This window comes from Quercus robur, chromosome 2, assembly GCF_932294415.1.
Source record: "Quercus robur chromosome 2, dhQueRobu3.1, whole genome shotgun sequence".
In the NCBI taxonomy this organism is placed as follows: domain Eukaryota; kingdom Viridiplantae; phylum Streptophyta; class Magnoliopsida; order Fagales; family Fagaceae; genus Quercus; species Quercus robur.
This window is the reverse complement of record NC_065535.1, coordinates 79890665-79914116: the sequence shown is the minus strand read 5'-3', so window position 1 is coordinate 79914116 and position 23452 is coordinate 79890665. Positions and strand designations below refer to the sequence as shown.

The 23452-nt window shown below is 35.0% G+C and overlaps 3 protein-coding genes across 3 annotated transcripts; 2 read left to right on the top strand and 1 right to left on the bottom strand.

Annotated features, from left to right (window-relative positions):
- Positions 1 to 5085: 5085 nt before the first annotated feature.
- LOC126715225 (putative FBD-associated F-box protein At5g56700) lies at positions 5086 to 6950 on the top strand. The gene is made up of 2 exons (XM_050415734.1): positions 5086 to 6175; positions 6301 to 6950. Exons 1-2 carry the CDS (start codon positions 5198 to 5200, stop codon positions 6739 to 6741), a joined length of 1419 nt encoding a protein of 472 aa, XP_050271691.1. The 5' UTR covers positions 5086 to 5197; the 3' UTR covers positions 6742 to 6950.
- Positions 6951 to 10941: 3991 nt separating this feature from the next.
- Positions 10942 to 13192, bottom strand: LOC126715224 (F-box/FBD/LRR-repeat protein At5g56420-like). The gene is made up of 3 exons (XM_050415733.1): positions 12976 to 13192; positions 11619 to 12665; positions 10942 to 11494 (listed from the first exon to the last, which is right to left on the bottom strand). The coding sequence occupies exons 2-3, from the start codon at positions 12588 to 12590 to the stop codon at positions 11063 to 11065; spliced, it is 1404 nt and encodes a 467-aa protein (XP_050271690.1). The 5' UTR covers positions 12591 to 12665; positions 12976 to 13192; the 3' UTR covers positions 10942 to 11062.
- A 5303-nt stretch (positions 13193 to 18495) lies between these two features.
- LOC126715223 (uncharacterized) lies at positions 18496 to 22999 on the top strand. Its single transcript, XM_050415732.1, has 7 exons — positions 18496 to 18882; positions 19154 to 19248; positions 20146 to 20263; positions 20385 to 20503; positions 21644 to 21830; positions 21988 to 22137; positions 22584 to 22999. Exons 1-7 carry the CDS (start codon positions 18592 to 18594, stop codon positions 22872 to 22874), a joined length of 1251 nt encoding a protein of 416 aa, XP_050271689.1. The 5' UTR covers positions 18496 to 18591; the 3' UTR covers positions 22875 to 22999.
- The last annotated feature ends 453 nt before the right edge of the window (positions 23000 to 23452 follow it).

Genomic DNA, 23452 nt, shown 5'->3' with positions numbered 1-23452 from the left:
TGACTATCCCAAGTTGAAGGACCAGTTCAACCAAGTCAAGGAGGTTTTCCAATACAACATCCTCAATCAACTGACCCATGAAAATTAAGTACTTGAGAGCTAATATTAATGCACCATAAATGCAATAATTTGAGCGTGGGTACTTGTATAATGATGTTGAAGATGCCTTTATTCTCATCCAAACTCACATAGAGGTTGAAATCTTGGAGGACAGGGCAGGCAGTGAGGATGGTAGACAGAGAGTCAGAGTTCTCATACTTAAATGCAGCAAGTCTAAGAATCCTCAAATATGGGAACCTAGAATCAGAAGGTGGATTAAGAGATATGTTTGCCTACCAATTTGAGAGTTACTAGGCATGTTTGGTAAGGTAGTTCAAACAATAGTTTTCAGTGTTTAAACACTGAAAATTGTGGGCCAAAAAAAAAAACACGTTTGGTAAGGGATATCTTTTAAGAGTGTTTGAGTTACGTTTCTCATTTTAGGGTGTTTGAACACTGAATTTAGAAAACTCCTCCCACGAATTTTCAATTTTCAAATAATAGTGCTTAATGTCACTTATGTAAATATGTTAAAAACTGTAAGTCCTACCTGATTAGACCACATGAGAGAACTTTCGTTCTCTTCAAATAAAATAATAATACTTTTACTGTACTTTTCAACTTAAAAAAAAAAAAAAACACACACACACACACACACACACACACATATCAAACACGCAAATTTTTTTCTTTTTTTAAAAAATGTTATTTGAAACATGGTACCAAACACATTTTTTGCATTATGAATACTTTAAACACTTGTTTTCACAACACTTTTTAAATCACAGTTTTCACATCATTTTGAATAACAATACTTGAAATTTGCTACCAAACAGACCCTAAGGTTAAGGTGTTTGAACAACAGTTTTTAATGTTTAAATATTGAAAACTATGAGCAAAAAAAAAAAAAAAAAAAACACATTTGGTAAGGGTGTTTTTTATTGGAGTGTTTTGAGTTATGTTCCTCATTTTTGGGTGTTTAAACACTAAATTTAGAAAACTCTTTTTACTAGTTTTCAGTTTTCAAACAACATTGCTTAATGACACTTTTGTAAATATGTTGAAAATCATGGGGTCCACTTGATTAGACAAAACATAAACTGACTTCTCTCTTCTCACATTAAAAAAAAAAAAATTATATTATATTATGCTTGTTAGCTTTTTTTTAAATAAAACACGCACGTACTAAACATACAATTATGTTTTTTCACACACAGAAACATGTTATTTGAAACATGGTACCAAACGCATTTTTTGCTTTATGAATACTGTAAACAAGTGTTTCCATAATACTTTTTAAACCACAATTTTTATATTATTTTAAACAACGATACTAAAAATCCCCAACCACACAGCCTAATGTTGTAGAAAAGAAGACACTGTAGGGAAACTGTACCAAAGATTCAGTATCAGTGTTAGAAATATTTAGAAAAACACTTTCAAACCACGTGGAATGGTGGCACGGACCTATGTATCAACATAGAAGGGACGACAAGGTGTGATACTCCAAAGGATATGCAATGTGTGGAGTGGCATGGGATTGGAAATGGCATAGCGAAGAGTCCATATTCTGAACACTGTATCCACAAAGCTCAAATTTAGATCCGGCCTATTTAAGTCTGGTTCTAGTAAGGAAAGTTGTGGGACGAGAGTCCAGAGAGTGATCCACCTGCTTGACAAAATGCTTATGATGACAGCTTCTCGAATTGAGAGATGGGAGAGGATGTGGGCAAGGATAGAGTCAGGTAGAGTGCTAATAAAGTCAGGGTTAGTGTTGGTGTCATTTTATCGAGCAAAAGATAGGCAACAAGTCTCGAAAGATTTGATTTGCACATTTCTCTAACTCTGTGAGTGTGATTTAACCCGAAGCCCATCCATTTCGCGAGGTAAGCTTGTATTGTATGATACTAGTCTATTATCCTTTTATTATTATTATTATTATTATTATTATCTATACTACTATTTAAAGGGTTTCTCCTGTTTGGGATCCTCATTTTTTTGTTAAAAAATGTCCATACACCCCTTTGTTTAGGAACAAAACTAAAGGACAATCCGGTAAAAATACAACTCTAACTCCCACTAAAATATTGCCCAAAAAATAGAGCCACTCTCCTGTTGATCTTCAAATTGCTTTATCCAATTATAAATTAGATTCTCAAAATAAAAATTATATATATATATATATATATATAATAAAAACACAGGTATTTTTTTATTTTTTTTTAAAAAGTCTCATTGCACGTGCGAAACGCATGTGATGAGACTAGTTAATTTTAATTCAATTGATAAAAACTTCTTTATTAATTATCTTCCATTGATATTTACGATTTATTTAGTATTATCGTAGAGTTTTAACTGTAGTTGTCAATGTTGTACTTGAGGAAAAAGTATTTTGTATCAAATGATACCACGTCATCCATATCAAAACTTAATAAATGAGAAACATGTGTGTAAAAATAACTACTTACTAACATATATCTTTTATTTTTTTGTTGGGTAGTTAATTTTTGTTAACATGTCTCACACTTATTGGATTTTGATACGAAATACCGTCTCATACTCGAGCATATTTCTGTACTATTTTAAGATTATTGTTATGTGTGTGTGTGTGTGGAGGGGGGGGGGGGGGGGGTGGTTAGAAGTTATTACTCAAAACCTATTAAATACACTCCAAAAAAAAAAATTTCTTCCCAATTTCTCTCCAAAATTTTCCATTCACCCTATTTCACCTCCAAACAAATACACCCTTAATTTCGTGAACAAAATTTACTACTTGATTTGTATATACCATATACATGTGTGTTGAAACTCTGGCTACGTCTTTGCTTTTTTTTAAAGGAGGTTATGACCTATTTTTAGTTTAATCTAATAAGTATATCTCTTTGTTTGCATGAAAAAAGAAAAATTACAGAAAAAATTACAATTTTCCCCTTTATTTATTGAACAATTCACAATTCCCCCTCGACCAATGTCCTCCCTCAACTAGTGAAAGCAAGTATCCCTACTATCAATTTTGCTATTAACAGTTAACGGAATCTTTTCCTATCAAAAAAAAAAAAAAAAAAAAAGGAAAAAAGTTAACGGAATCTTTTGATTCTTTTAATATTATATATGAAAATTACTAAAATCCTTCAATTAGATTGTTAAGTAGTGTGGCAATATATATATATTAGTAATGCTACAATTATAAACTATTTTACAGCATTTTTACAAAATGTTAATGTGGCCAACCTTTTATTAGTTTTTATCTAGATACACCATTAATATCACTTTTTCATTTACCAATAATCACATACCACATAAGTAGTTTGTAAATTTTTTTTGTAAAATAGTTTGTATCTCTAGTATTATTCTTTTTTTAAAAAATCCTTTAGGAGGCTTGAAGTTCTTTTACTATCTTCTAAAAATAATTTCTTTTAATAGAATTCGTTAAATATTTGATAATTTCGCTAAAGAATTTTCTCTTATTTAGAGTTTTTATTTTGATAAATTAATAATTGGAGGAGGGTGGTGGATTTGAACCATAAATATATATTTTGAAAACAACAAAAAGTGTTAATAAGTTAAGGTGCAAAACTCTTGATCTTAAATTTATAACGTTTAAGAAAAAGTTTTAGAAATTGCTTTTCATATTTTATAAATCCAAAACTTAAAAAGATTTGTTCATTGTAATGTCAAATGCATCGTACAAGTTTTACTACTTGTGCTCTCAAAAAAGGGGAAGAAAGTTTTGCAACTAAACCATTGTAGTTAAAATCTACTTCCTAAGAGCATTCAGGCCTATGAAATGCCAAATTTGAATTGCTCAACATCCAAAATTGTATATGAACACTATTGCAAAAATATTTGCAATTGTGCTACAGTGCAATTCTACATGTAGAATTGCATTGTAGCACAATTGTAAAAATAAAAACATTATTTTATTCCTTTTCTCTCTCATTTGCTCTAACTCTCCCACTCTCTCAACTCTGTCCTCCTCGTCTCTCTCTCTTTCAGATTTCTCCCTCTCCCTTTCCTCTCTCTCAGTGTTGTTTGCTCCGATGGGTTCGATGTGGCTTTGATGGGTTTGCTCCGATGTGGGTGTGGTTTGCTCCAATCGGTGTATCATGGGTCAGGTGGTGGATCGGTGTGGTGGGTCGTGGGTTATGGGTTTTGGATTTGGGTTGATCTAGGTGTGACAGAGCTAGGTGTTGATCTGGGCATGGATCCAAGATTTTGGATTTGGGTGTTGATTTTGGATTTGGGATCGGTGTGGATTGGTGAAGATCGGAGATCGTGGTGGCAGTGTGGGTCTGGGTTGATGATCGAGTCATGGAAAAGGAAGATCTTGGTGGTGGTGGGAAAGGCTTGTTCTTGCAGTCGGGGTTTTGGATTGAAATGACTGATCTCGGTGAAGATGGTGACAAATCTCGAGAATGAAGACGAAGAAGGGTTTTGTTGGTTAACGGGTTTTGGTGTCATGGTGGTTGCTGTGTGGTGGTAATTGGGTTGCTGTGTGGAGGTGGTGTGGTTGAGAGGGTGGTTGCTGTGTAGATGGGTGTATTGAGTTTTCTCTGTGGTACTTGACCACTGGTTGAGAAAGAGGAAGGGAGACAGAAATGAGAGAGAGAATGAAATATATTTTATTGTATAATTTATATTATTTTAATGTATAGTATGGTAAAATAAAAGTTGAAATGTTGATATATTGTAAAATAGTACTATATAATTGATAAACCGACTTTTTAAAATGATAAAATAGAATAGTATTAAGATATAAATGCGAATGGCCTAACTATTGCAATCCCAAATGGATTGAAGATAAATAGACCGTCGTGCACTCTTGATGCGGTGATCACTGCACAAGTATAAGTGCTTATGGGGTGTGGGGGGTAAGGGCCAGGGTTTAAGTCTCCAAGAGGGAGTATATATATATACTTAGATTAGGTTAGAGTAGAAATTCTATAGTAAAAAAAAAAAAAAAAAAAATTAATAAAGGAATTTAGATTGAAAGTAACAGCTAATATTCACTAATTATAAAAAGAAAAGAAAAGAAAAAAAAAGGTATGAGTCATTGAGTGCGACTCAAATTATCATTCCTTCACCATCACTGTAGTCTCAGTCTGTAGACGGCCACAAGACTCAGAGCTTGGTTGGAATCGGAAGAAAGATTGAAAGCATGAAGGAGCAGTGTAGAGAAACGAAAGAGAAAGAGGAGAGTCTCTCAGAGTCAGAGGAGGAGAGGCTTGACTTTATCAGCAGTGTACCAGACTCTATACTCTCCTATATCCTCTCTTTTCTCCCAACTCGAGAGGCCGTCCTCACAAGCATTTTGTCAAGCAGATGGAGGACTGTCTGGACTCTCGTCCCTACCCTCGACTTGGACCAGGGAAAGCTCTCCGAAACATTCGTAGATCAGAGCAGTTGTACTACTTTGGGGGACATACTCTCCAATCTGTGGATGCTTCGCAATACAGTTCCCAATTCCACGCCCATACAGAAGTTGCGTATCCATTGGTTCACCCACTGTTTTCCACTCCATGCCCACACTTGGATCCGCGCCAACATTCTGCACGGTTTGCAAGACCTCGATCTCTCTATATCTACTCCTTTGGAGTTGCCCCGTTGTCTCTTCTTTTGTACAACACTAGTTCTTCTCAAATTGAAGGGTCAGTTTCTCCTCAATCCTGTTCCTTCTGCTTCTACTCTCCCAAGTCTCAAGACTCTGCTGCTTCAACGTGTTCATTATGCAAACCCCAACTCTCTCTCCACGCTCCTCGCTGCCTGCCCGGTCCTCCAAGATTTGACCCTCACTGTGTTTGGTTCTGATTTGGAACATTTGGACAATAATGCAGCAGCAGCCAAGTTCAATATCATTGTACTCGTACCTACGCTGGAAACATTTCTTTTACATCTTCAGAATTTAAGGTACTCACACAAAATCCAAATAAACACCCCAGCTCTCAAGTCCTTTCAATTCCTAGGTTGGTTGGGTGAGGATGTTGTGTTGGAAAACCTCCCCAACTTGGTCAAATTGTTCCTTCATGCTGAGAAACAAATATGTACGAGTTTCAAAGAATATTCAAATAGGGTATTGGACTTCATGCGACCACTCTATAACGTTAAATTCATGGAATTTAACTTAAAAGCTGCACAGGTAACCAAGGACATGTTACGTTTTTAATTGCTCTGACTCTCTCTACCATTAATTCAATTGCTATATACTAGTTAATAATATTGTTGTGACTATGTGAAATTTGTAATTGTTATGTTGTGGTGCAGTTACTCAACCATGCTTCTAAAATTGATGATGTCCCCATGTTTCATAATTTGTCTTCCTTGAAGTTTTATGGTGGGCTGCGGTGTAAATTGTGGAATGCAGTTCGACCATTCCTTTGTCGGGCTCCAAAGCTACAAACACTTGCCTTTGAATTGACAAATTGGCCAGGCTATGGTTTTTACGCACCTGTTGATTGCTTGGAGGAGCCATTGGATGTTCCTGAATGTCTGTCATCACACCTTACAACCTGTTATCACAAAGGCTTTTCAGGGAATGACATTGAGATGCAACTTGTTAGACAGATTCTAAAGGCGGCTAGAGTGTTAAAGACAATGAATATCACTGTTGGAAGTGATCTTGACTCAAAGGCAAAGCTTCATATTCACGAGGAGTTATTGACGTTCCCAAGGAGCTCTCAAACTTGTCAAATTGTATTTGACTAAAGCATATTTCCATTTTTAGTCTCTCTCTCCTAATTGTCCAGAAGCAGAAGTTTTATGGGAATGCCAATATTGTTCTTGGCATCTTTCATATGAAACTGTCATGAATTCTAAATTAGAAATACTTGTTTAATGGCCTCTCTCTGTCTCTACTTGTATATTCTTTTTTAAAAGATGCATAGAAAATATAATGCTTGCTATATCCACTAACCTGTTATATAATGGGTGCCTCATTCAACTTATTTTTATATACTTTTTTTTTTTTTTTTGGAGAAAGTTTCAATTTATAATGTCTGCTCCTATGATTGTTCTTTATTCTCATCCAACTTAGTGTTCTATACTTTGTTGAGGCTAAAGTGAGTCACTGAGTCCAGTTGGCATGGTGGGGACTCAATTTTGCTATATGAGTTGTTGATGATGATAGTGGGGGCTTATTTTTTAAAGATTTCACTCTTTACTTCTTTGGTTGTTTCCGGTTCGAGCAATTGGTGGGAAAATTTTACTTCCTAAGCTCATGGCATATCTTCTCCTTCACTGTAAAGTTTTGTTTCTAATGGCCTCGAAGGACGAGCAACTTTTGTGGGCTAGTGTACTTCTATTGGTGGCTATTGTTATTTCGTTTACAATTTTTACCATGTTCATGTCTTAGTTCACTTGTGTCTGGAGACTTGGTGCTCCGGCTTCTCTATAAGTTTTATCATTACAATCTTTGTTGCAGATTATGTTTCTTCAAATGATATTAGGGAATTTGTTCACAAATTATTTCATGATTCTCAATCATACGATTCAAATGATGTGGCATTTAGTTCGTTCCTCTTAGATATTACATGCCACTTGCTTTGATTTAATATGCTGTGGCGTGCCTATATTCAAATGTAATTTAGTCTATCTTTGTGTAATTCATTTTCTGTCTTTGCTATGTTGGAGTTTATTCCTATGCTTGGAACAAATAAGTGTTTGATAATATGTAGAAGCAAATCATTCCATTCCTTTATAAATTTTGGGGAAAAGCATTTGCTACAAATGTGCAAGCCAAAAGAATTGTCATTTATGACTGATGTTGGAACTACAATAAACCATGATCTGTAATAGGTGATTTACTGAAGGTATGGGTGCTTTAGCTGAAGGTTCATGTTCTTGATATACTTAATTTAGGCTAGCCAGAATACAGCCTCTTTGTCTAAATTTAAGCAGACTATGCTTTATTTAGCATAGTTGAACCTATTTCAGATTTGAGGCCTGAACTTGATTTTAGGATGAGCTTAAAGCTAAGTTATCAGAAATGTACTGTGCTGGCAGTTGAACCAGCCGAAGTATGAACTGATAACCTCAAAAATCGGTTGTTGAACTGGATTGAACCGACAACCTCAAAAATTATAAATTGGCTGGGAAGAAAATAAAGCAGATAGTATAGGGCTCCTCTTTCTTTACGCTCTACTTGCATGTAGCAATTATCATGATGATTCAAACTGGGAACCTAAAGTCTGAATGAGAACAGGCGGTATCTCTTAAGTCATAAGAACTTCTTAGTAAGATAAGTTATCTTTTTATACTAATTAATTTTTACCTACGTTAATAATTGTAGTTATTATGTACTAGATATTTGTTATATTAAGAAATCAGTGGCTCAATTGGTGATGCAACTGTTAAACTGGTCGTATAGAAAACTAACCGTTGCTCAGGGTGATGCTCAGTATGGTTATGATAACTATGGCTTAAGGTGGTCCTAGCATTTGTTGAAGCTGAGCTTTGATATCTATTTCTTTGTCAATGTTGTATGTTATGCTTGAAAATTTTAGATTAAAAGCTACTTGTTTTGTGGTTTTGGTACCGAATCTGTCACATTGTTTGTACCACAATGTTATCACACTGATCACTAGGCCGGTGGGTTAGTCGCCAGAAATTTCACAACTTCACCATTGTTCATGAAAGTTTCAACTTTATATTCTATCCCCCAACCAAACAAAATTAAAGGAAGTTCTTTTTTAGATAATAACCCATGCTTTGATATATACTTTTTTCATTGCAGGGGGATTAATCAATCCGTGTATGTGAGCTTATTAGAAAATCGGTACCTACTCTTCCAAAGGTTCGTGCTTAATGCTCTGATGGTCCAGAATTGACTTCTTTCACTTTTAAATCATAGAAAGTGGTACTATTATGCATTTCATGATTGTAAATGGTATTCGTTGTGCTTACAAAAAGCTTGTAGTTGAATCATTAGATAGCAACTGGCTTACATTTCCTTATATTCACTCTGTGATATACTCCTAAAAATATTGGAGTTTGTGTTTTTTTTTTTGCTTTTCCATACATTATTCTGAAATGAATACATGTTTACAAAGATGAATATTGCTTTTGATCTCATAAGCTACAGACATTAGCATTAATCTTGAAAGGTTTGCTTCTGATTTTGGGATAGGCTCTGTTCAATGATGAAACGGCAGTTGATTTGCAGAGGAAAATGAAACGAAGAACCTTGATAACATACAAAGGCATTCCTGTTTGAATGCATGTGTAGTGTGTAACAAAATCTATGGGACTTTCACTGGGCTCATTTGAATATTTATTTGCTTCAATCTCCGAAATTTTATAGTTAGGAGATTTTGAGTTTACTTATCAACCCTCCAATGGAATAGGTTTTTGAAGATGTAAAAACTCACCAAGGCAAGGTCCTTTGGACCCACCCCTAGGGAGTAAACCACAGATACACAACCACATTAATCAAAACCGAATATTAGGTAAATGAACAAGGATGTCTAGGTCTACACCTCATTTCAAGCATCCAACCACTAGGCTGCACCCTAATAGGTGCATTTTACCGGTTAATGAAATATATTTATTTTGTTTTCAGGGCAAGCAATTACAGTTCTTCAACAACAAATTCTCATAATAGTTGCAACAAAATAAGAGCATAGAAATTCTAAGCTTTAACAGTGCTTCAAAAGAAGAGCCCAGTCAAACTCTTCCCATTGATTGCAGGGGTGCTCAATGCCCGACAAAATTAACAACATAATTTGAAATTAACAAAGATTAGTAAGTGTATCTAGTAAGCACTCTGCATCAACCTATGAAATTAACAAAGATTAGTAAGTGTATCTAGTAAGCTCTCTGCATCAACCTATGATTGTTAATGACTAGCTGTCATTTGAAAAAAATGACAAAATAGTATATATATAGCTAGAGGTTTTTTTTTTTCTTCCCCAAATTCATAAAGGATGAGCAGCTATGAGAAGCATAGCATACATAGTCAAACACCACCAATGAAAATTTAAAACCTATTTTCATATTTCTTACCTCAGAAAGAATACAATAAACTTTTATCTCTTGGATATTCAGGGAGAACTAGGAATAAAAAGCTCATGGAGAACAATAACTCAACAACTATATGCTATATCGCGCGCGCGCGGGGGGGGGGGGGGGGGGGTGGGGGGGTTTGAATCCCAAATTGAAAATATGCTTGCATGTACCTAATTATACGTGCATATAGCCACACCACAACATATTAAATCAAAGCAGGTGACATGCAATATCCAAGAGGAACGAACCAAATGCCACATCCTCTGAATCCTATCATTGAGAATCATGAAATGATTTATGAACAAGTTCCCCATATCATTTGAAGAAACATAATCTACAACAAAGATTGTAGTGACTAACTTCTAGAGAAGCCAAAGCACTAAGATTCTAATCACAAGTGAACTAAGACATGAATAGGGTAAAAACTGTAAACAAAATAACAATAGAAGCCATCAGTAGAGGCATCCACAAAAGCCCACAAAAGTTGTTCCACCTTTAACACATTTAAAACAAAACCCTTTTTTTTTTTTTTGAAAGGTAAAACAAAACTTTTACAATCAAAGAGGAGCATATGCCATGGGCATGAGGAGCTACATTTTTCCCACAAATCACTCAAACTGAAAATAGCTAAAGAAATAAAGATTGAAATCTTAACAAAAGAGAAGCTAGCTCTACCACTAGGTCCACCGTCAATAACCCTCAGAGCAAAATTGATGGGACCATGATGGTTGGACTCGCTTCAGCATAAACAAAGTTTAGAACTATAAGCTGAATGAGGTCCCCAACTTATATGAAGGTTAGTGGATATATAGCAAGCACTATATATTATATGCATTTTTTTTTTTAAAGAAAACACAAGTGAGAGAGAGAGAGAGAGAGAGAGAGAGTTCACCAATAAACAAATATTTCTAATCTTGAATCCATTAAAATCAAATGAAAGATGCAAAGAACAATGGGCATTACCATAAAGTTGTTGCGTCTTGCCAATAAAAGAGAGAGAGAGAGAGTAAAAAATGAAATATCCTTAGTCAAATGCAATTTGACAAAAATGAGAGCTCCTTTGGTATTTGCTTATTTCCTCACAAACTCGGAGCTTCACCTCTGAGTCTAGAGTATCTTCAACAGATATCCTCATAGTCTTTAACACTCTTGCGGCCTTCAAGATCTGTCTAACAAGTTCCATCTCAATCTCATTCCCTGAAAGTTCTCTATAATGACAGGCTGTAAGGTGTGATGACAAACATTCAGGAACATCTTGCAGCTTCTGTAAGCAACCATCAATTGCAGATCTACTACGATCAGCACTCAAATCAAAGACAAGTACTTGAAGCTTTGGAGTCCGATGAAGCAAGACTTGTACTACACGCCACTCAAAATAATGAAAACCAAAAAGGCTCAAGGAATTCAAATTATGAAACATGGGAATATCATCATGACTAGAAGCATTGTAAAGGATCTGCATAAAAGCAACAATGATACTTTCACAAGGTCACAACTCACTCGCAACAATATTATTAAGTAATTAGCAAATTAAGTAATGACATAGAGTTAGAGTATGAAAAATGGTAAAGCGCCCTTACCTCTACAACTTCTATGCATAGTTCCATGTCTACAATGTTAGAAAGTGGTCTCATGAAGTCCCGTACCCTCTTTGCATAATCTTGAATGCTCACACCATGTTGTACGTCAATGTCAATTAGTGTATCATCCAGGTTGGGAAGGTTTTCCAACACAACATCCTCGCCCAAAGGACCACTGAAAGAAAAGTACTCGAGAGCTGGGGTGTTTATGTGGACTTTGTAGGACGAAGACTCAACACGTAAATCTAATGTTTTCAGCGTGTCTATGAGTACAATTAGATTGAAATTGTCCAAATTTGTGAAATTTGCATTGAGGGTCAAATCTTGGAGGACAGTGCAGGCATTGAGGAGGGTGGAGAGAGAGTCAGAGTTTGCAAACTTAACATTTCTAAGTTCTAGAATCCTTAGACTTGGGAACTCACAAGCAGAAGGAGGATTGATAAGAATGTTAAAGTTACCCTCCAATTTGAGAACCACTAATGTTGAACAAAAGTAGACACTACGGGGCAACTCCAAAGGTTCATTAGGATCAGTACATATGGAGAGATCGAGCTCTTGCACACGATGCCGAAAGGTGGCACGGACCCATGTGTCTATGTGGAGCGGAACACAATTGTTGAAACAACGGATGCGCAACTTGTGTATGGGTGTGGGATTGAGAACTGTATTGCGAAGAATAAAGATCCTGGAAACTATTTCCGGGAATCTAAAAGTTTGATTTTGTGTTCTAAAAAGTTGGTCCTCGTCCAAGTCAAGAAGTGGGACGAGAGTCCAGACAGGCCTCCACCTACTCGACAAAGTGCTTGTGATGACAGCGTCTTTGGTTGGGAGCAAGGAGAGGATATGGCTGAGGAGAAAGTCGGGTAGTGTGCTGATAATGTCAGCATCAGTGTTCGTTAGGGACTTTTGTCGAACAGAAGATAGGCAACTCTCTGCTCTTTCAATTCTACGTCTCTGCCCACTCATATTCATATAATCATATATGCTAGCTTCAATCTGCTTCCGATTCCGTGTGTGTTTTGCAGTGAATTGACCCAAATTCCCAACCTGTGAGGAACAAAAAAAATAAAGAAAACACAAGCTAAAGAAAAACAATCACATGCACAAGAAAATATTTACGTGATTCGGCAATGTCTACTAAGTTGCAGGAATTTTACTATTATCAGGAAAAAATACAAAATGTGGCTATAGTGTTTTTAGTCTCTCAAGAACGACAACAACACAACCCTAATCACCAAAAATAGTTTTTATATCCTGCGCACATGATTCACAATGGATTATAAAACGGGCCAAAAAAATTTTCCGGGGGCAACAGTCCAAGCCTCCGTTCCATGGATTAAGCCTCAGAAAATCTCACATTAAAAATCGCGCAACATTATTCGGGTCGGATCAGGTCGTCAATAGGATCAAACAAAACTAGGTTCCATAAAGCCTAACATGTTTTGCTTTGAGCGAGTAGATGGGTGAAGGGTTTCAACTTTCAACTATGGAAGGAGTTTTGGCAGTTTAGGTCGCTGGCTACAGTTTCAATAAGCTGCATAAGCATGTGAAATGCGGACTTTGGATAGTGCGGATGCCTAAATAAACACATGGTACTCAAGTCTCAATGCCTTTATTATTATTATTTTTATTTTTTTGAGAAGATCTTTGCCTTTATTTACAGTGGTAATGAATACACATATATAAAAATAACATACTTATTACTCATCAAAAAAAAAATGTATAACATACTTATTAAAAAAAATGATTAAATGGTTTGTATTTTGAAGTAACTAGCTCTAATTTATTGACAATATTCGTTACAAATGGCAATAGTAATCGGTAGAAATAATCACATAATGTTCAACAAATATTTATAGATTAATATTACTTAATATGTGTCAATTTTCAGAACTAAATATAGTGACTCTAAGCTTTGAATGTGATCTAATAGTGTTTTAGTACTTAACAATAAGTAATGTTAAGTTGTCTCTTTTTAAGCAGAATAAATAGATGAGTTTGAAATGAGTTTGGCTTCATTAAATATATGTAGAACAAATTTGATATTAAATTGCTAAAATTTAACAGAATTTGAAACAAGTTTGAGTTTTGTATTTTTTTTTTTTAATATTTATAAATAAAGATTTAGAATAGGTACTCTCAACCCAAATCTATCTTTTCCAATTCTTGAAATGGAATAACATGGATCAAATGGACCAAGTGGACTAAAGCGGATAGAATGGACCATTCAATCTCTCACACTTTGTATCACGGTTTTAAAAATCGGAACGGTTAAAAAACCGAAAAAAATGACCAATTCTTGGTGTTTACAAGTTTTTCTACCGATTTTTTCTATTTTTACTTGACCCGTTCAAGGTCCAAATCCCAATTGAACCGTTCAATCCAATCCAGTTTTTAAAACAGTGAATGCAATAGTGGGCTCTGGCTTAAGCTAGGTCCGATAAAGTGAATGAGAAGGTAGTAGAGTAGTATGGATGGAATACTACCTTTCTTTTATCTTTCTTATTGTACCGAATAATCAGTAAAACAAAAAAGATTTCTATCATTTCCACTACCCAAAGAAAAAGTTCCAACTTTTATCATATTAAATTATTAATGTTTTTTTTAATTATTAATGTTAGCTTTTTCAGTATTTAACTATTTATCAAGGAGTCATAGAAAATAGAAGAAAAAAAGTACGTAATCTAGTAATAAAAATGGGTTGGACTTTGGACCAAGTCTGACCCGGTCCACCCTCACCTTCTTATTATCTAATTCTTTCATCTCTATTTTTCTTTTTATTTCAAAAACCAAATCCTATCAAATTAAATTCCTAAGAGCATCCACATTGGTGGAGCTAAAATTTTAACATTTAACATCTCAAAAAACTACTTTATTTTTTTCAACACACAATTTCACAAACAAATCTTGCATCAATTCATTTATTTTTTCCATCTGCAAAACACTATTCATTTTTTATTAATTTCTTTCTCACTTCCTCTTTGCCACAAAAACCCAATAAAAGGCACAAAACCACCAGCACAACTATTGCCCAGCAAAACAACCCACACCACCAACACCCGCTTCCATAACCCACCATCACCACCACTCACAAAAACTACTAAGCCACCACCACCGCCCCTCACAAAACCCAACAGCAACCCACCATCATCACTACCAAACAACCCAAAAAAAAAAAAAAAAAAAAAAACAGCAACACATAACTGCCATCCAGCAAAACAACCCATGGCAACCCACTAACCCAACCACCATAGGCTGATCAACCCACGACAACCCACCGATCAACCCACAGTGTGACCCACCACACCCACACCCATGACATGACCCCCCACACCCATGAACCACCACACCCACCACCTCCGTAAGCCGATTAGTTTCAGTTGAGAGAGAAGATGGAGGCACTAGGGTTAGAGAAAAAATGAGAGAAGAAGAAAGAAAATTTTGAGAAGAAGAGACCTTCAGTAGAAAAAAAAGAGAGAGGAGAGAGAAAAAAGAGAGAATTTTTTTTATAATGAGAAGAGGAGAGAGAAATGTAATAAAGTAATTTTTTTTTATCCCTTCTTACTATAGTGAATTGCTAGTCTTGGCAGTTCACTACTGTAGCAAATTGCCAAAAAAATTTGGTTTTAGAACCATTGATGTTGGGCATTTTTTGTAGTTTGGGGGCGTTAAAAATAGCTTTATAGCTTTTTAACACCTCTATTGCTGATGCTTTAAACTCTCTAATCCATGTCCCTCTCTCCTAAACCTTTTCCTCTCTTCCCTTCAAACCCAATCCTAGTGTATTTTGTACAGTGTCAATTATGTTTTACACAACAAATTTCTTCCGCAACAAGTTTTCTAGTGATAAACACAATATCATATCGGTCTACTTTGGTCCATTAGTATAGTGATATTAAATATAATATCACATATTTGTTGCAATAAATTATAATTTTTGGTTGCAATAGAGGTTTTAATACAAAATTGCATTAGGAAAATTTGTTGCAATAAATTAAATTAAAGAAATTATTGCAATAACTTGATACCAATTATTTTAGCAATCTATTACAATGAAAATTTCAAAGCGATAGCTTATTGCAATGAAGATATCTTTGCTATAATTAAATATCAATTATTTGATAATCTATTGTAATGGAAAACATGAAGTTGAAGATATCACTTGATATGAATTATTTTATAATATATTGCAATAAAAAACAAGAAATAATTATCTATTACAACAAAGATATTGTTGCAATAACTTAACTCGAATTGTTTTTGTCAATTATTTGCAATTGATTACAATAAAAATTTTGAAGTAATAGCCTATTGCTATAAGATGTCAATTATTTGCAATCTATTACAATAAAATTTTTGAAGTAATAACCTATTGCTATAAGATATTGAAGCATTAAATTGTCATTAAAATATCAAAAGTTTTTATAGATGAATGAGAATCAAAACCCTAAATTACAAACCATCTATCTATTTGAACCCATATATTTTGAAACCAACAAATTATGGATAAAATACTATTTGAGGTATGAAAAAAAGGAGGGGAGGGAAGGGTGACTACTCTTCAATATAGGCCTGTTCAGGGGTCGGGCTTGGTCCGTTTTGGACCCAACCCAGACTCGACCCATGAGCGTCGAGTGGAGAAACCCGAAACCGACCGTCGGAATCAATCGATCGAGTCGGTTTTGGGTGAGGGTGAATGCCAGTCGGTCGTTGGAAACTAAAAAAATTCATCGAAATCTACAAAAAACTTCGTCGGAATCTGGAAAAAGTCACTGGAATTTGCATTTTTTTCGCTAGATCTGGCTTGTTTTGTAGATTTGGCCAAATATTTTATATGGCTCCGGTTGGGTTTGGATTTCTCGGGTTTTGGAGAAGCAAACCCACCACTTCACCCACTAGTGTCGGTTCTTGGAAACGAAAACCCGTCATCGACCGACTGGACTTTGGTTTGGGCTGGAATCGGGTCGGCGTCGGGCGATTTGGCCGGGTTGTTGGGCTCCGGTCGAGTCTGGACAACCCTAGGCATATAGCTTGCCCTTAATTTCCACTAAAATTGGATAACATTTTTCTGCGCTCAAATATTTAAGAGTAGGAGGAGCTCGGTTCTTGTTCTTGGTTTGTTTCTTTTTCTGAACCTTGAAGCAATTATTAGGAAAGCATATACTTCCTTGCAAAAATCAAGATTTTTTGAACCAAAAACACTTAAATTCATTAAGAAGGGAAAATCCTTAGCCCCAAGATGAGCAACATTTCTCAAAGAAACACTACTCAAATTTGAGTACAAGTTGGCTCAATTTTATACAAATAGTTGAGTGTGGTGTAACTTATTATTAGTTTTCTCTAATATTTCAATAAATTTTACCAAGAATCTTGTATCTTAATTGGTTTGTCACTTAACTGGTTAGCATCTTAATTTTCAATAGAGATATTCAGGATTCAGATTCCCACCTCCAACTCTCAATGTATAAAAAAAATATTTCAATAAATTTCCTTGTAAAAAATTGTAATCTTTAGTTATTTTTTAGACAAAATAGAAAGACACTAAGAGTAGTATAGTGATTTGATCATACTATATATATGTGTGTTTACAAATTGAAAATTGCATAATATAGTAGCTAATATAGATAGGCATGTTTCAAGCCTACTAAAGAAATGTGTATATCCTTCAATTATATTTTTTCCCTTTTTGTTGGACATTGTTTCAATTGTTGCAAAAAATTTTAAATTTTAGTAGGAATACCATATTTCAAACCAATTGTTTCTCACATAAAAAAAAAAAAAAAATCAATTGTTTACCATATAAATCTTTAAAAAATGATATTAAAATTTCATTATACTTAAAACAATTAATATAACAAAATAAACATATTTATTCTATTAGTAATATTTTTCTAATTACATAGAATAAATACTACAATGTTAGTCTCTCTCTCTCTCTCTCTCTCTCTCTCTCTCTCTCTCTCACACACACACACACACACACATATATACTATCTATAGAGAGGATTCTCCTCTTTGGATTGGACTTTTATGTGATTCAAAAATACTTCTAGACCCTAGGTTTAATAAGGACAACTTGGTAAAAATATATTTCCAACTCCACATAAAATGCCTCAAAAATAAGATACTCTCCTACTAATCCATGTCTTCAAAACAAACTTATCCAAAAAAAAAAAAAAAAAAATTATGACACTAGACAAAAAAATAAAAGCTTCATCTCACACAAAAAACGTGACCCGGACACCTACGGCGGGAACTACGAGGGGTACGCTGGCGATGTATGGAGTTTGGGGCTAACTTTGTTGGAGCTGTATATGGGTCATTTTCCATTTCTACCTTCGGGTCAAAGACCTGACTAGGTGACCTTGATGTGCGCGATTTGTTTCGGAGAGCCGCTGAGCTTGCCAGAGCAAGTTTTGAAAGAGTTTCGGAGTTTTATTGAGTGGTGTTTGCAGAAGGAGTCTAATAAGGTGGATAGTGGCTTAGTTTTTGACCCACCCGTTTGTGTGTAAAGATCCAAGATAATAGAGTTCAATGATGGTTCAAGTTCGGGTTTTCAGATATGACTAGTTTGGGGCTCTAGTTTTTTTTTTTTTTTTTTGAGTTTTGTAATTTGTGTATATAATCTGGATCCGAAGAATTTCCTTGTTTTTGACAATATGATTTTTCAATTTCATCTAACGTGGAAACTATTTTTTAAAACTTTTAATTAAAAAATGCCACATCATTAAAAAAAAAAAGGCCAAGTTATTATTCTGTTAGTCATATAAGTAACACCGTTAATGGCAATAGTGTAGTTTCGCCGAGGAATAATGAGAGGTAATCCAGACATAAGGCCAGAGCCCTATATTAACCCATTTGAAATTGGGCTTTGAACTCTCCCAAGCTCTCCAACCCATTTCAGATAACAAGGATATGGTATATCAGAGAAGAGTGAAGAGACAACACTAATCCACTCCTCCACAGAACTTCAATGGCTTCCATTTGTTACTACTCACTTTCTCTCCCTTCCATTCCCAAACCACCAAACTCCCATACAACTCGACCCTTCTCCACATGTCTCTCCATCTCCATCCCAAACCCATTTCTCCGCTCCATTCACACATTCCGGAGCTCCGTAAGCCGGGCCAATGACTCACCTTCATCCACCACTGTCCAACAACAAGGAGACGCTCAAAAACCAAGCGAAGAAGACTCCATGAGCATTGATAATCTTCACAGCTTCTTCAAACTCAACCTGGGCAAGTGGAAAGGTTCTTTCTTTGTAAGTCTATTCAGTCATTTACTGCTAATTGCTTTTAACTACTTTTTGTATATATATATATATATATATATATTCTTCTTCTAATTCTGAGCTCTTTGTTTGGTTTCTGAGAAAATGAATTCTGGGTCTTTCGTTTTATTTTATATTTGATTCCAAATATGGAGTTTTGTGTCTAGTTATGTTTTAAATATCTTTCATTGCCAGGCCAAACAGAGAAAAAAAGTGTTTTGTTTGTTTTCTGGGGGTCCTGATTTTAAAAAAATTTTGGCAGCAATTTGATGCTTACGGGAATTTGTTGCAAAAAGTGAGTACAAAGCTTGCCGTGAGCTCCTATGGAGAAGATGAACTCATTAGTCTCATTCAGACGTAAGTGTCACTCTTAATGAGCATTAGTTGTTGATCAAATTTTTTTTAATTGATTAATTGTTGTTCACTGAGCAATAAACTGGATGAAAAACGCTGTTCGTAATTCTGAGATTGATATAATGATGATGGTTAAAATATTTTGAAATGAAAGGGGAAGTCTGGTGAACCATGTCAGGACTTACTGGACTCAAGTCTATGTAAGGATTGAAGATTGCTTAAGTATAACATGATCCATTTGCTTGAGAAATTGCGGTGCATTGGACATTTGTTGATTGGAAGTGATTGTTATGTTTATTAAGGACATTTTGAGAGTTCGTCCCAGAATAGGGCTTCAAAGCAGGGTCTATCTTCATGAAATGATTGGCATTGCAATATTGTTGCTACAGTCTCTAATGATGGTGGCCAGTTATGTATGATTATACTGAATTTTGTAATGAATTTGGGAGTAGACGACCAAGTCTTTTGATGAGCAAGTTTGGGTTTTTTTTTAACTTTCATTTTCACTTTTGATACCAATCACTTCTCCTAGACCCTGTAAAAGTGGGAGTTTTGTGTATTGGTTACAACATTTTTTATACTTGGAAAAAAGAAATGAAAGAAAAAATGGCAGTTCATTGAGGTTCTGGTTTTTTTGAAGGAAATGTAACCGGAACAAGAATTTTATGGTACTTGTTGATATCAAGTTTTTTTTTTTTCTCCTTAAAATGGGTGATTAAAACTCACGTTCCTGCATAGTTTTGAACCTATAAACTTACCTTTTACTTATGAATGGGGGAGGACAAGCCATTTGCTCTAGAGGGCATTGGCCTTAATATCATATCAAATAATAATAGCAGTGTATCTTGCACTTTTTGTCGCTGTATGATTCTATTGTACTAATTATCATCTACTATATAGGTTATACATAAAACAGCCTCCATCAAGCACTTCAATTTCGGGATATGATGATGAGCCAGAATGGGCAGAGTACAAAATTAAAGAAACCAACATGTTCACTGTGGACAAATATCAACAGGTAAGTATTCTAGCATTTTTTTACATTAAATAGGTTTTGAGTACACTTATCAGCTTTCTCCTGGAATAGGTTTTTGTGATCCCATTGTTTCTGTTGAATATCCATTCCAACTAGTCTGCAGATTGGTTTTTTCCCAAAGGAGAGAGCGTTTGCTTTAAGATACCAGACAGCTGGCATGTTAGAGACTGTATTAAGGCAAGGGGTTCTAGGGGAAGATGACACTGGTGAAGAATCGCCAAAGTAAGTTACTTCTTCTAATAATGTTTTTTATACGTTACTGGCAATTAATAGTGGGACTATGCTGTCACCTTAGTAATATGGTTCATGCCTGTTAAAATTGATGAGAAAAAAAAAATGAATAGAAAATTGTTTTGCCCATTTTTGGGTGAAACTAAAGGCTGCAATTGATGGAGATTTTTACAAAGTTTATGTTGTCATTTTTGAATGTCTATTTTCATTGTAACAATACATTAAACAAAATGAATATTGGTCAATAGGTAGCCAGTATTCTATGTATTAGCTTCTATTGTTTAGATTTTTGATTGCATTTGCTCAGTCTTTCCATATATATGTAATTATTCCATACAATTCATTTCCACAGGTTTCTGTAGCTAGCCTATGGATTAAATTTTCTGTTTTTCTTAATTTTTTCTTTTGTGCAAAATGCTTTCAAAATTATCATCTTAAGGATTATTATGAAATTCTATAAATTGTAATAGTGGCCGTTGCTCCATTTGAAGTGCTGATTCTTCACTATCAAATGTGGAAAACAGAAATGGATAGTTCCATATAGATATGGTATGCACATAGGCCAGAAGTTGTACGCTTTCGACGTGGAAAGAGTAGATGCTTGCAAATGCTTATGGTATATGACTGTCTCCGTAGTGTCAAACTCTCACTTGTATGTCATCTATTTAACCATCCAGACTGCCCATAGGATGAGCATGTGTATGCTTAGTGGGCAATAACAAAGAGCAATTAGTTGAGCAGTTGTCCAATTACTGGAAAATTAATAATTTGAACACTTCTTTTTGTTTAAAACATTATAATAATTAATCAGTTAATGTCCTGTTTGGAGATTTGGTTAGTACTTTTTGAAAGTGTTGTTTAAAAAATTGTACCTAGAGGAAAGTGAGGTTTTGAAAAACTTGAAAAAAATGAGATTTTAAACTTCTCTCCCATATGGGAACTTATCAATTTGATTATTTTGGACCTCCTTCATTTTCACAAAGTTTCACAATTGAGGATCTACAAGTTGCAGATTGCTACTATGTGACCTTGATACCTTTATGTGGAGGACCTATAAACCTTTCTAACAATTATTGTTTCTCAATGAATATGCTTACTTCCTTGTTCTTTCCAATGCCCCTCACCATGCAGAAATCTTAAGCTTCCATCTCGTCGTCCCTCTATTGTATGCGAGAATTGCCTCTATTCACTGGAGAAAGATATGCGAGCAAGAGCATTCCATATTATGGACCCAAAGGGCATCCTAGAAATGCTTCTCATCTTCCTTGAGGAAAGAGGTGATGGGGTGCCTTTTCCTCCTTCCCTTGACAATACCACAGTGAGTTTAATACCCAATTTTTTGTTGAGCAGCAGATAGTGAGTAGCTTTTGGGTTTTCAACATTATTTTTTTATTTTTATTTTTTTTAATAAATATTGCCACTACAAGGAAACATATTCAGTGTGATTTGTGGTAACATTAGATATCTTTCTTCAGTTCCAGGGAAACACAAACAGGATTCTTCCATATCTTGGTAAGTGGAAAGGTCACTCTATCACAAAACGCAGTGGTGTTTATGGAGCAACAATTGCTGAAGCTGATACAGTTTCATCGCTTGAAATAAATGACAAGGGTCAGCTTATTCAGGTATCCTACCCTCATAGGCAAATTACTTCCTCATGAATCTGAAAATAATAAATATGAGCTGGTTATTATTATTAATAATATGTAAACAGCAGAAATTTGAGCTGCTTGACTAATAAAAATGAAGATATAAAGCATTTGACATTATTATTGTCTCTCTGTAAAGCATGCAACAAACAGGTTTTACGTACTCTAAACTGCCAATTATTGCTTCCCAATCTGTCTGACATGCTCATTTCTCTCTGTTTTGGGATAATAAAGTACTTCAGCAATTCAAATCGTGCTCTGGAATATGATTAAGTAGTAAAAATACTGCAGTGATATATTGTGATACTACTTGTTACATCAGTTTGTTAAAACAAGATAAAAATGGAATAATAATGTTATGATCTGTTTATGTAAAGTTATGTTCTAAGTCACTTTTCTCTTTTTCCCCCACAAAAAATAAGGATATTACTTCAACATCTACTGGGGGTGAAGTTACCACTAATGTTCCATGGACGGGTACCCAGTCAGACAATTTAGTTATATTTGATGGGGGTTACCAGATTACACTCTTGCCTGGTGGCATGTATATGGGATGCCCATGTGATGTGGCAAATAGTGTGGCAGAATACAAGTCATTCCATTTGGAGTTCTGTTGGCTTGAAGCACCTGGCAAGAGACAGAGGCTAGTTCGTACTTATGATGTTGAAGGCTTGGCTGTCTCATCAACTTATTTTTCTGAGATTAAATTGTGAGTAGCCCAATTTCATTGTACATGTACTTTTGAATTGAATAGAGAATGATCCTTTTACCCATATTTGCTCGCATATGTTTCAGAAAAAGACCCAAATGATGAATCGATTTACGCTTGCTTCTATTACTCTCAATAGTCCGGTGAGAAAAGTTGGTGATTGATTTTATAAATGAGCATTGCTATTTTTCACAAATCCTCCCATCTTGAATCAATCGCCAACTCCTCTCTTGACATAAAATCAAAATGACTGCTCTTGAGGTGGGGAGTTTTGTGATTAAAAGCATTAATTATCTCAAATATTTATGAAGTATGTTATGAACAACTTAATATCATGATTTGCTGCTAGCAAAAATGTAGCAAAATGCTTCTTGGAGTGATTTATAGATGTGATTTTTTATGGTATCTAACTATCTATTGTTGCCTTAGGTTCTAATGTCTGACCTTGCTTACTTCTCCTCTAGATTGACAGTTTAGCATAGCAGAACATGTTATATATATAAATATATATATATATATATATCAACTTGCTAAGCTTGGTTTCCACACTGCATGTTGAAATTAGCATTGCACAAGTGGTGC

What these genes read in the sequence shown, in the direction of transcription:
- LOC126715224 (XM_050415733.1), bottom strand. Translation starts at nt 12,590, where the DNA reads ATGAATATGAGTGGGCAGAGACGTAGAATTGAAAGAGCAGAGAGTTGC. An exon ending in TATGCATAGAAGTTGTAGAG is followed by an intron (nt 11,495 to 11,618) that starts GTAAGGGCGCTT and finishes GCTTTTATGCAG; the next exon opens with ATCCTTTACAATGCTTCTAG.
- LOC126715225 (XM_050415734.1), top strand. Translation starts at nt 5,198, where the DNA reads ATGAAGGAGCAGTGTAGAGAAACGAAAGAGAAAGAGGAGAGTCTCTCA. An exon ending in TTAACTTAAAAGCTGCACAG is followed by an intron (nt 6,176 to 6,300) that starts GTAACCAAGGAC and finishes GTTGTGGTGCAG; the next exon opens with TTACTCAACCATGCTTCTAA.
- LOC126715223 (XM_050415732.1), top strand. Translation starts at nt 18,592, where the DNA reads ATGGCTTCCATTTGTTACTACTCACTTTCTCTCCCTTCCATTCCCAAA. An exon ending in ACTGGTGAAGAATCGCCAAA is followed by an intron (nt 20,504 to 21,643) that starts GTAAGTTACTTC and finishes CTCACCATGCAG; the next exon opens with AAATCTTAAGCTTCCATCTC. An exon ending in CTTCCCTTGACAATACCACA is followed by an intron (nt 21,831 to 21,987) that starts GTGAGTTTAATA and finishes ATCTTTCTTCAG; the next exon opens with TTCCAGGGAAACACAAACAG.